Source organism: Haliotis cracherodii, unplaced genomic scaffold (assembly GCF_022045235.1).
Source record: "Haliotis cracherodii isolate W230 unplaced genomic scaffold, xgHalCrac1.p SCAF_24, whole genome shotgun sequence".
In the NCBI taxonomy this organism is placed as follows: domain Eukaryota; kingdom Metazoa; phylum Mollusca; class Gastropoda; order Lepetellida; family Haliotidae; genus Haliotis; species Haliotis cracherodii.
Genome location: NW_027266280.1, coordinates 7,871,697 through 7,885,508, shown reverse-complemented (window position 1 = coordinate 7,885,508; position 13,812 = coordinate 7,871,697). Strand labels below are relative to the sequence as shown.

The 13,812-nt window shown below is 43.2% G+C and overlaps 1 protein-coding gene across 2 annotated transcripts; it reads left to right on the top strand.

Annotated features, from left to right (window-relative positions):
- Positions 1-3,884: 3,884 nt before the first annotated feature.
- Positions 3,885-12,707, top strand: LOC139472341 (ninjurin-2-like). Of its 2 annotated transcripts, none has more exons than XM_071254803.1 (3): positions 3,885-3,972; positions 9,642-9,711; positions 10,801-12,707. In XM_071254803.1, the coding sequence occupies exons 1-3, from the start codon at positions 3,947-3,949 to the stop codon at positions 11,161-11,163; spliced, it is 459 nt and encodes a 152-aa protein (XP_071110904.1). In that variant the 5' UTR covers positions 3,885-3,946; the 3' UTR covers positions 11,164-12,707. The 2 variants fall into 2 exon arrangements, with proteins under 2 accessions (XP_071110904.1, XP_071110905.1); XM_071254804.1 differs by lacking the exon at positions 3,885-3,972 and adding an exon at positions 4,004-4,096.
- The last annotated feature ends 1,105 nt before the right edge of the window (positions 12,708-13,812 follow it).

Below are 13,812 nucleotides of genomic sequence, written 5' to 3'. Positions count from 1 at the left end.
CATGGGTTGCTGAAGACCTATTCAACCCCGGATATCCACGTGTTGACAGTCGGATGATTATTGCTGTAACACTTAAGATAAATGAGATATGCCATTGTTTGCTGTTCAAATGATGACTCAAGCGTGGACCTTCAACTTCGACACAACGGTGTTTGATATATATTTAGTCGCTCCAGTTTTATTGCAGAAGAGTGGGGCCTGCAAATACATTTCCACCATATCTGTCAAGAGAAAATATATAAATATTTCATTCTCTTATTCTCTGAAAACAAAAAATCGTCAGAAGGATAATTACTTTTTAGTCATATTATGGAAAATTTATCTGAATGCGCATAGAAAATAACGATTTTACGTGCTCTTGAAACATGTGAACATGGCGAAACCGGAGCCTGTTCCATTAACGAATGATTTCTTTTCGTCTCGATCAGCATTCTTCTCTTGATAAAAATATCCATTCCCACAATAAACATAATCGAAAGAAAAGTTTATGCAAAGTCAACCTTTCCTCCTGGTGCATGGTTTATAACCTCGGCGATTCAATCGGAACTCTATCGGAATGAATCGCCATAGCAACGTTGCAATACTTGTCGCGTTAATGGAAGTCATACAGTACGTTCCGACTGTATCGTCACCTGTGCTTCCGGTACTCACAGAGAAAACATCTAACATATAAAGTAGCCCTTATGTCGTCTTCATCGCCATCAGGTAATAAAAAGGATGAAATCTTGCTTTAAGAATGTTCTGCAACCAAAATGTAGAGACGATTATGTGCCTAAACAGGTAGGATAATACTTGTATAGTCAGTTAACGCCCTTGCCTCGGGAAGATGATTCACTAGTCCCGCGCTCTCCACCAAATCTTTAATGCCGAGTGCAAAATCGGTCCTCCGGAAGCGCTCGTTAAATCTCTATCATTTTCATCATCATTATCAACAACCGTTTACCGTCTGTATCCGGGACTATCTGTTAGCGCCAAATGTCACGCCAAGGTAAAGGTCGGGTGTACTAGAGAGGAGGTGAATACAGCCAACATATAAACCGTGATACTTCTTCCGCCGCAGACTCCCCTAGTCCTGCTGCTCTGTGTGCGTGTCTGGTAGCTGTGCGTCCACATCACATGTAATCATAACGGAATCCGACCCATTGCCTTTATTATCGGGACAGGAACATCAGCGCTACCGGTGAATGAATGAGCGATGGTTTGGTTGTTCTTTTAACGCCACGCACAATATTTCAGCTATATGACGACTGCCTGACATTAATCGAATCTAGACCAGACTATCCAGTGATTGATATCACGATCAACAATCAACAATCAACGCCGTCGGGAACGATGACACGTTATCAACTAAGTCACCGAGCCTGACCAATCGCCTTTTGCGACCGGCATAGGTTGCCGGGGGCTAATTCTAACCCGAAATCCCCATAGAGATAGGAATGAGTGTTGCTTTACGCCACAAACGGCAATTTTGAAACTTCAATGAAAACTCGTTAATTGAGAGGAACACCGAAACCATATCGAATCCACACTACAACAAGGGAGACAACTGGATGGCTATGACGGTAAGGATTACACAGGAATCATTTTGAAACTATCATGGAAGTGTTTCACTAACTTGGCTGTACAGAACTGTGCCAGAAAGCTATGATCGTGGGTCGGATCCCAGATTTACTCTGGTTAAGTTTCCAGGACCGCCTCCGTGGTCTAGTGGTAGAGCATCCGCCCGGAGAGCGGAAAGTCCGGGGTTCGATTCCCGGCTGTGTCATACCAAAAGAGGCTAAAAGATGCTACTTGTTGTTACCCTGTTTGGCGCTCGGCATTTAGGGTTTAAAACAAGGACTGGTCCCCTCGGAGTCAGTATACTGTGTCTGAGTGGGGTATTCATGTTAAACTGCGGCATGGTATCTCAGTGTGCTAGCACTATAAATCGGCATCAGTCCGGACCAGTACAAGCAGCTACACACACACTCGCTCACTCACTCACAGAGAGGTACACGTCTATAAGTCTGTACGACCTTAGGGCTTTCCCACTCATTAAGCTGGCTAACCTTGATATTACTGAAATACTGTTCAAAGCTGCGTCAAACCAACTCACTCACTGTAAAGATACAAAGCAATTTCCGCATCAAGACCATGTATACGAAGATGAGAGTTTCAGGTCGGGTCGTTTCCTTGGATATCGACCAATTATTATCGTAAATTTTAAATTTCCTTATGATATATTATTTTTTAATTTTGGGTCCCAATCAAAATTGGGAAATATCACGAAAACGTCCTGAAAACAATTATATTGCCTTTGGCAAAATCACTGATACATGCATGACTTTGCAGACATGGTCATCAACTAAAATAGGACAATACCATTTCTCTATAGCATAGTGAAGATTTTGAAAAAATGGTCATCCACCCGACACGAGAGGAATCAGCCTTGAACAGTGAGGATGAAAATTCCCATATTTTATGAAACAATATCCCTGCCGCTATATGACGGCGCTCTGTAAATAATCGAATCTTGGCCAGAAAATCCAGTGATTGGCAACATGAGCATCGATCCACGCAACTGGGATGCGATGACATGCATCAACCAAGTCAGCGAGCCTAACCACCCGATCCCGTCAGTCGCCTCTTTCGACAAGCATAGTCGCCTCTTTCGGGACTTGCTATGGAGTTACACATTAACAGACTATGCAAATTATGCAGATAGAACGTTAACAACATTGCGATTTTCAGACATCTTCTTACAACAAAAGGAAGATATATCCTGGTGACATCTGTGCTGCAGTAGCCTCTTAATCAACATCTTAAGGCATCACCTCAGTAAATTTCAGTCTATTCAAAATACAGCAGCCCGTATTGAACCCCGAACTGGCAAATACTCACAAAGAGTACAAAATCATCTCTCTCACTTTCCAGTGCTATAAGACCCGTGAAGATCCGGGGTAGAATAGGTCTTCAGCAACCCATGCTTGCCATAAAAGACGACAGTGCTTGTTGAAACAGGCGACTAACGGTTCGGGTGGTCAGGCTCGCTGACTTGTTTGATGCATGTCATTGCATCCCAATTGCCTAGATCGATGCTCATGATATCAATCACTGGATTGTCTGGTCCAGACTCGATTATTTACAGACCGCCGTCATATAGTTGGAATATTGCTGAGTGCGGCGTTAAACAATAAACAAACACCTCATATATGAGCCTAGCAGCGCCAGGTCGAACATCGCCTCTGTGAGTCAGTGTGTTCGGCAGCGGGCGTCTCTGTGTGGAGCTAATTCTAGGTGCCAGGCCGATACACGTTGGGAACGCTGTAGACTTGCACAAGTCTCTAAGGCAATTATTATTAGTTTAAATCATAAAATCATAAAATCTAGATTATGTAAATAATAAGAACAAGTTGTCCCTATAAGAGACTGGAGTCCACATATCTAGTCTTGCATATAAGGAGGATAGAATTACTACACATCCATGGACCTATCTTTCAGTACAGCCTTGGAGCAAGGCTAGGAACATTGGATCACAGACACTGGCTTCATATGAACAGGACCACACAGTAACACTGGCAGCACCGGCTCCCGACACCATTCCGTTAGGTAACTATCATACCGATCCTAATTTAAAGAAAGAGTTGACATTACATAATATGTATCCATAAGGCAGTGCACGTAATAGTAGAATATATTAAATGTTTTGCAGATATTAAAAGTCAGCTTTCGTATTGTAAAAAAATCTACTGCATATTGCGGCGTTATCTACACGCTGTTTTTAACCCGTACAACATGTATACAAAACGAGCACCAGAGCGTGTTCGCGGGCGGGGGTGGGTAGGAGGGTTAAGTGGGGTGGGGAGGTTGACTATGGGATGGTCGTGAGAGCGGATGAATATTAGTTGTTTTAATTGGTGGACATATTTACACGACAGGGTTCGGCAGGAGTTTCAGGTGACGAAGGATGATTTGCAACCGTCTCCACCGCCTGTAAGTAAACACTGAACTGGGTATAGGGAGAGCCTGACTGTTCAAATAGTAAACTTTATCACATCTCCTGAGTTTCAGCGAGACAGGAGGGGTGGACGCGACTACAGTCACATGTTATCATGGAGTAAGTGCGTAGTTTATGCTATGTAGGTATAGACAATACCGTCAGGTTATTCGTAATGTTGTGGGTAAGGTGTAGGTTTTGCTATTTAACTCTTGACAATATTACCATGTTATTCATATTATCGCGTGGAGTACTTAAGATATATTTATAGAAGTGTGTAGTTTATACCATATAGTTCTAGACAATACCATCAGGTTATTCGTAATAATGTTGGGTAGGTGTGCAGCTCTAGACAATATTACCATGTTATTCGTATTATCGCGTGGAGTAATTAGAATATATAGTTTTATAAGTGTGTAGTTTATACCATGTAGTTCTAGACAATACCATCAGATTATTCGTAATGTGAGGTAAAGTGTAGTTTTTATTTACTCTTGACAATATTACCATGTTATTCATATTATCGCGTGGAGTACTTAAGATATATTTATAGTAGTGTGTAGTTTATACCATGTAGCTCTAGACAATACCATCATGTTATTCGTAATGTTGTGGGGTAAAGTGTAGTTTTCATTTACTCTAGACAATATTACCATGTTATTCATATTGTCGTGGGGTATAGATGTATAGCTCTAGACAATATTACCATGTTATTCGTATTATCGTGGAGTAAGTGTGTAGTTTATGCTATGCATTTGTAGACAATGCCATCAAGTTATTCATATTGTCGTGGGGTAGGTGTATAGCTCTAGACAATATTACCATGTTATTCGTGAGACTGTATGTGTACGCCTTTCCTCCAATATCTACGTTCCGACCCACGTCAGTTTGAAACGTGGATGATAAAATGTACATCTGCATGTAGGTGAATAACTACAGTTACATCCAGCTGACACATGACCCGAGTCGTGCACTGAACGGGGAACGCAGTTGGCAAGCCATCACTGGGATTTGCATGTGTTGTACTAACAGTGGCGGGTTCAGGTGCCCGTTCACAAAGCGATCGTCCAACTCAATACTAACATAGACCACGGACCTATATAACCTTATACAAGTCCGTGCATAGACTTAGTTACCAGCGTCGTTGCGAAGTCTCCAGAACCTCGAGAATACACTTAAAAATAAATCCAACTCATGCATAGAATGATTTGGCAAGTCTAGATTGGCTCAACTCTGAAATTAAGAATTGTTCTGGAATCCATTTGGATTTTATTTTTTTGTAGACATATATTTTTAAATTAGATAACTATAATTCTCGGATCAAATGCTGGTTCAGTCGTAGCACTAAGATGGCTTTGTGAATCGACACTAGGAAGTCATGATTACGGTACAGTAAGCTACGTTTATAACGAACACGCTTGTAACGAACTGACGGATATAACGAACTTATTTTTTAGATCCGGTCATTTGATGTTTATATGCTTATAACGAACTACGGTCATTACGAACTAATATTACTGGTCCCTTTGAGTTCGTTATAACCGTAGTTTACTGTATCTGCATTCTCGCTGACTATGTCTGACGTCCTGCACTATTATGCGGAATATATGAATTTAATTTAACAAAAATCAATATAGCTTATAAAAAGCAAGTCTGTTTGTATTCACATATATAATCAGCATTAGAAAACATGAAGTTAGAAAAAAAAATGTATTGTGTAATGAAACATATCATGGTCAATATGTCAGTGTTTACAATGATTTTCAATGTATCAGTCTTTCCGTAGATTTAAAGTTTCTAAAGGCTGATACACTACATCTTATACAGTTAAACGATTTTTTAACACGCAAGTTCTCACAGTTGATGTTTGTGTTTATGTGCGTGCGTGCGTGCGTGCATGCATGCATGCATGTATACATGTCCATTGTGTAGGATATACATACATGCATGTCCAACACAATGGACTGAGTGTAGAATATATGGCCCTTTGAAATGCAATTTCCAACATGTTGATAAGGATGAACTTTATGTGCGATGACGCTAACAACGGTTTTAATTGATAGTCATTATCAAATCTTTGTCAATGACGTGGTATAATGTCTGTAATTGCTCTGTTTGGGGGAGACTGATCACAACAGAGACAATGGATGACATTAACACGGCGTTAGAGACACAAAGAAGGGATACTCCGTACTTAACGACCGTGCTGTCATATTCCTGAAAAGCTGAATATAATCACCCACTTACCCAACCATCGCATTCTTTGACACACACTTATCCATAGTATCAGACCCCCCACCACCCTTCACTCACATATATAACATCATCAACACACTCACTCATACAAACAACCAGTGCTCACTGAAAAGCCTCCACTGTTCACCTGTTTTATATTGCTGTAATACATCCAGTTTCCTCCGTGTGATATTGCTGTAATACATCCAGTTTCCTCCGTGTGATATTGCTGTAATACATCCAGTTTCCCCCGTGTGATATTGCTGTAATACATCCAGTTTCCCCCGTGTGATATTGCTGTAATACATCCAGTTTCCTCCGTGTGATATTGCTGTAATACATCCAGTTTCCTCCGTGTGATATTGCTGTAATACATCCAGTTTCCTCCGTGTGATATTGCTGTAATACATCCAGTTTCCTCCGTGTGATATTGCTGTAATACATCCAGTTTCCTTCGTGTGATATTGCTGTAATACATGCAGTTTCCTCCGGGTGATATTGCTGTAATACATCCAGTTTCCTCCGTGTGATATTGCTGTAATACATCCAGTTTCCTCCGTGTGATATTGCTGTAATACATCCAGTTTCCTTCGTGTGATATTGCTGTAATACATGCAGTTTCCTCCGTGTGATATTGCTGTAATACATCCAGTTTCCCCCGTGTGATATTGCTGTAATACATCCAGTTTCCTCCGTGTGATATTGCTGTAATACATCCAGTTTCCCCCGTGTGATATTGCTGTAATACATCCAGTTTCCTCCGTGTGATATTGCTGTAATACATCCAGTTTCCTCCGTGTGATATTGCTGTAATACATCCAGTTTCCCCCGTGTGATATTGCTGTAATACATCCAGTTTCCTCCGTGTGATATTGCTGTAATACATCCAGTTTCCCCCATGTGATATTGCTGTAATACATCCAGTTTCCCCCGTGTGATATTGCTGTAATACCTCCAGTGTTCCCCCGTGTGATACTGCTGTAATACCTCCAGTGTTCCCCCGTGTGATATTGCTGTAATGCCCCCAGTGTGCCCCGTGTGATATCGTTGTAATACATCCAGTGTTCCCCCGTGTGATATTGCTGTAATACCTCTAGTGTTCCCCCGTGTGGTATGGCTGTAATACCTCCAGTGTTCCCCCGTGTGATATTGCTGTAATACATCCAGTGTTCCCCGTGTGATATTGCTGTAATACCTCCAGTGTTCCACCGTGTGATATTGCTGTAATACATCCAGTGTTCCCCGTGTGATATGGCTGTAATACCTCCAGTGTTCCCCCGTGTGATATTGCTGTAATACCTCCAGTGTTCCCCCGTGTGATATTGCTGTAATACATCCAGTGTTCCCCGTGTGATATTGCTGTAATACCTCCAGTGTTCCCCCGTGTGATACTGCTGTAATACCTCCAGTGTTCCCCGTGTGATATGGCTGTAATACATCCAGTGTTCCCCCGTGTGATACTGCTGTAATACCTCCAGTGTTCCCCGTGTGATATGGCTGTAATACCTCCAGTGTTCCCCCGTGTGATATTGCTGTAATACCTCCAGTGTTCCCCTCCCCGTGTGATATTGCTGTAATACATCCAGTGTTCCCCGTGTGATATTGCTGTAATACCTCCAGTGTTCCCCGTGTGATATGGCTGTAATACCTCCAGTGTTCCCCGTGTGATATTGCTGTAATACCTCCAGTGTTCCCCCGTGTGATATTGCTGTAATACCTCCAGTGTTCCCCGTGTGATATGGCTGTAATACCTCCAGTGTTCCCCCGTGTGATATTGCTATAATACCTCCAGTGTTCCCCGTGTGATATTGCTGTAATACATCCAGTGTTCCCTGTGTGATATTGCTGTAATACCTCCAGTGTTCCCCGTGTGATATTGCTGTAATACCTCCAGTGTTCCCCCGTGTGATATTGCTGTAATACCTCCAGTGTTCCCCGTGTGATATTGCTGTAATACATCCAGTGTTCCCCGTGTGATATTGCTGTTATACCTCCAGTGTTCCCCCGTGTGATATGGCTGTAATACCTCCAGTGTTCCCCGTGTGATATTGCTGTAATACCTCCAGTGTTCCCCGTGTGATATTGCTGTAATACCTCCAGTGTTCCCCGTGTGATATTGCTGTAATACCTCCAGTGTTCCCCCGTGTGATACTGCTGTAATACCTCCAGTGTTCCCCGTGTGATACTGCTGTAATACCTCCAGTGTTCCCCGTGTGATATTGCTGTAATACCTCCAGTGTTCCCCCGTGTGATATTGCTGTAATACCTCCAGTGTTCCCCGTGTGATATTGCTGTAATACCTCCAGTGTTCCCCCGTGTGATATTGCTATAATACCTCCAGTGTTCCCCGTGTGATATTGCTGTAATACATCCAGTGTTCCCTGTGTGATATTGCTGTAATACCTCCAGTGTTCCCCCGTGTGATATTGCTGTAATACCTCCAGTGTTCCCCCGTGTGATATTGCTGTAATACCTCCAGTGTTCCCCGTGTGATATTGCTGTAATACATCCAGTGTTCCCCGTGTGATATTGCTGTTATACCTCCAGTGTTCCCCCGTGTGATATGGCTGTAATACCTCCAGTGTTCCCCGTGTGATATTGCTGTAATACCTCCAGTGTTCCCCGTGTGATATTGCTGTAATACCTCCAGTGTTCCCCGTGTGATATTGCTGTAATACCTCCAGTGTTCCCCCGTGTGATACTGCTGTAATACCTCCAGTGTTCCCCGTGTGATACTGCTGTAATACCTCCAGTGTTCCCCGGGTGATATTGCTGTAATACCTCCAGTGTTCCCCCGTGTGATATTGCTGTAATACATCCAGTGTTCCCCCGTGTGATATTGCTGTAATACCTCCAGTGTCCCCCGTGTGATATTGCTGTATTACATCCAGTGTGCCCCTAGTGGTATTGCTGTAATACCTCCAGTGTTCCCCCGTGTGATATTGCTGTAATACATCCAGTGTTCCCCCGTGTGATATTGCTGTAATACCTCCAGTGTTCCCCGTGTGATATTGCTGTAATACCTCCAGTGTTCCCCCGTGTGATATTGCTGTAATACCTCCAGTGTTCCCCCGTGTGATATTGCTGTAATACATCCAGTGTTCCCCCGTGTGATATTGCTGTAATACCTCCAGTGTTCCCCGTGTGATATTGCTGTAATACATCCAGTGTGCCCCTAGTGGTATTGCTGTAATACCTCCAGTGTTCCCCCGTGTGATATTGCTGTAATACATCCAGTGTTCCCCCGTGTGATATTGCTGTAATACCTCCAGTGTTCCCCGTGTGATATTGCTGTAATACATCCAGTGTGCCCCTAGTGGTATTGCTGTAATACCTCCAGTGTTCCCCCGTGTGATATTGCTGTAATACCTCCAGTGTTCCCCCGTGTGATGGTGCTGCCGACAGGTAACGGTTATATTTAATGTTGCAGATCGTCCTTGTACTACAGATCCATGGCAAATGAGAAGACGGAGATGGTGGAGCGATCTAATCCACGAACAGTACGTATATATACACTGCTCAACATTTGCTCAGGACCAAAACAATCATCTTTCGTAAAAGGTGTGATCCTTAGCAAATGTTGAGTAGTATACATCTGTCAAAAACATCCTCCTTTGAAAACACCAAAGCAGATGATGCCCTTGACATGAGGCCAGACGGATGAAGATCAGCTGAGCTTTGCTCACTCGACTCTTAAACTGAAATAATAATTTCTGTGAGGTTTTATGCAATATCAAATTGTCCCAGCTTAATGAGAAAGCGAAAACCCAAAGAGTACCACATTGCATCCTCGATTATCTAGCGTATTATTATATCTCCATTCCATTGTGATTAGTCTGGAACAATACGTCATCAAAGCGTCGTTTTGAGTCTAGTAAGAATGGGAAGACACTAACATAACCCAATCAAATTACAAGTACACTGGAAAATCGAGGATGACCACCTCGGTAGCCAAGTATCATAATCCCGACGAAACTGGATCTAATTGCCGCACATCTACGCAGCCATTGAGTCTCGACGCCTCAGAGCGTCCGGGGTGCCTTCTATGAGATGTGGTGACGCTTTATTGACGCTTAATATCTCGTTTAAGTGAGTGAGTGAGTATGGTTTTACGCCGCTTTTAGCAATATTCCAGCAATATCACGGCGGGGGACACCAGAAATGGGCTTCACACATTGTACCCATGTCGGGAATCGAACCCGGGTCTTCGGCGTGAGGAGCGAACGCTTTAACCACTAGGCTACCCGACCGCCCCTAATATCTCGTTTAAGATTATTGCACTTTCATAGCAAAGGGCGTGTGTGTGCGTGCGTGCGTGCGTGCGTCCGTGTGTGTGTTTAAACACTCAGACACAGTGTACAGCGTCGACCAGTCCTTGTTTTAGCCCCTTGATCCCGAGCCCAGGCAGGGTAACAACAAGTACCATCTTTGAACGTCTTTTGGTATGACGCGACCAGGAGAGCGCCATACGTCAAGCTCCATCTAGTCTAACGGGTGGTTGTTGAACGTAGTGTATACAAGCCCGTGAAGTATTCACGATGTGTTCAAAGCAGTGTTAAACCTAACTCAGTATTATGTTACCTCCGTAGAAAGATGGCAAGGAGTTGCTCGCCACCAGCTCATACGTGACCAAGAAGACAGCAGCGCAGGGGATGCTGGACATCGCTCTGCTAATGGCGAACGCGTCACAGCTCAACTCCTTGTTTCGGGTCCCGTCGGATCAGCTGACCGGCACGCACTACACGACCATCGTCTTTATATTCCTGTCCATCTTTCTCCAGGTGGTCGCGGGGACGCTCATCATCATCATGGGATTCAAGCGCATGCGCACTGAGAAAGAGCGCAGTACAGCGGAAGTGCTTAATAACACTGTGGTAGTCCTGATCTTTTTGATAACAATCCTCAACATATTCGTCAATGCATTTGATATTAACCTGAAACAGTCGGCTTGACCGTGTCGACAATGAGCCTGGCGTGAAAGGACGAACACTTTATTATTATGTAATGCTCATGCGCAGACTTGTGATGCTACTTCCGCCTGTCCATCTAGATCAGTTACCATAGACACATGTACATGTACTAGTATATGGTCTCTATCTGAATATATGCTACACAAACTCTGATAGGGATACTGATCTGTTATATTATACATATACCTATCTATTACGAGATCAATCAAGCCTATTTGTTGGAGTCCGTTATGAGACGACCAATAACTCGAAAAACGTCGACATACATTCCCTTTTTATCTTCCCGAGGCAAGGGAGTTAACTTACTATAAAGGTTCACCCTTGCCGAACTAGGCTGGAATTTCGCGGTCCGATCGTAGCGCCATCAGTGGCTTTTTAAAACGAGTTATGTCCCTTCTATGGCCTTCCTATTGACCAATCAGATTCCACCTATCATATTACATGCATTTGCTTCAAACAAAATGGTGGCACCTACTCAAGACGATCTGATCGATAATCAAAATCTGTGTTGCGATAAAAAGGTCCTTATCTTGTGAAGTGCATCAAAGGACTTGAACACCCGAAGCACCTTAAATGCATGAACAGATTTGGAAAATATCTGTTGACGCCGAATTAGCGGTACGCATGCTTTGCAAATCCTGCATTCGACCGAAATCTGCATGGCAGAACCGGATTTCGATTTTGTTACGCGAGTTTGATTGAACTATGCATGCACTCGTTAGTCCAGCCAAAACAAAACAAAATTACAGCCTAGTTCGGCAAGGGTGGAAACTGGACTTTTATTGTCAGTTAACTCCCTTGCCTCGGGAAGTTGTTCATTTCCAAGTGTTTGGTCGTCCCAGAAAAGAGTGCATTTGGTTTCAACGCCGCTTTGAACAGTATTGCAGTTCACATCGCGACATCGGTGTCGGAGGTAAGTGAAACAGGTCTGAGACGTTCGTTTCCTCGCGATTCGAACCAACTATCACAGGTTCCTGGTACGCCTATGGGACGCAACTCTGCACAGCGAATTGCGGCCACATTGGACGACTGGGCTACCCATGCCCTAAACAGTTTAGTGCGCGGACGCCGTGTTTATTTCAGACATTTGGTCCCCTGGTGTTAAAAATCGACAAATAACGCGCAAATGTCTTAGTATTTGTCATTGGCCGACATGCTCGTTCTCATGGAAGGTCTCGAGCCCTACTACTTTCTTTAAACATATTCTAATGATACAGTCGGAATTGTACAATGGACTTTTATGTGATTATGGAAAAGGGTTCAATAATAGGAGATGTAATTCACGGTGTTTGAATCGACCAGATGCACTGACATATCTGAGTTATTTATTGCTTGTATGGTTATTTATACAAATGCACTCATGTTTTATTTATCCAATTCTCCTTTATTATGCTCAACATACGAACCTAAGGTTGTGTCTATTATACAGCATATTGGGAACAGTACCTTCGTCTCTCGTGTTAATGTGACTTTTCTGCTGCTCGCGGTGTAAACACGGACCAATCGTACAGTAAATGTTTTGTGGTCTTCACGTTGTGAATTCCATAATCATATACATATATTGTTTGTCATCTTTAAGTTACTATTCTTTTAATCTTTGTGCAACCGGTTTCCTGTACGCGGTAGACCAATCTGATTCATCGGTGGGTTCTGGGGCAGGATAGCTACTCAATATATCATACATGTAAAGCGCTCTCCCGCTTGGATTCCCGGGCAACATAGCTACCCAATATATCATACATGTAAAGCTCTCTCCCGCTTGGATTCCCGGGCAACATAGCTACCCAATATATCATACATATAAAGTTCTCTCCCGCTTGGATTCCCGGGCAACATAGCTACTCAATATATCATACATATAAAGTGCTCTCCCGCTTGGATTCCCGGGCAACATAGCTACTCAATATATCATACATGTAAAGTGCTCTCCCGCTTGGATTCCCGGGCAACATAGCTACTCTATATATCATACATATAAAGTGCTCTCCCGCTTGGATTCCCGGGCAACATAGCTACCCAATATATCATACATGTAAAGTGCTCTCCCGCTTGGATTCCCGGGCAACATAGCTACCCAATATATCATACATGTAAAGCGCTCTCCCGCTTGGATTCCCGGGTAACATAGCTCCCCAAATACATCATACATGTAAAGCGCTCTCCCGCTTGGATTCCCGGGCAACATAGCTACCCAATATATCATACATGTAAAGTGCTCTCCCGCTTGAATTCAACATAGCTCCCCAATAAAAAAACTCGTTTATAATGCGCCGGATTCCATTCACAAGTGGATGCTCATATAAAAAAGTGTCAATAAAACTGGTGCATGAGCAGATATATTTTCATTCCACTCTGGAAAGATGGAAGGGTGGTGATAGTTTCATTTAACGTGGCAGTTGGTTTCATGGTGTTTGGGTCTGTTTTTTTGTTTGTTGCTTCACGCAGCACTCAGCAATATTCCAGCTATATGACGGCGGTCTGTAATTAATCGAGTCTGAACCAGACAATCCAGTGATTGTCATCATGAGCATCGATCCACGCAATTGGATGAGTGAGTGAGTATGGTTTTAAGCCACTTTTAGCATTATTCCAGCAATATCACGTCGGGGGACACCGGAAAAGGGCTTCACA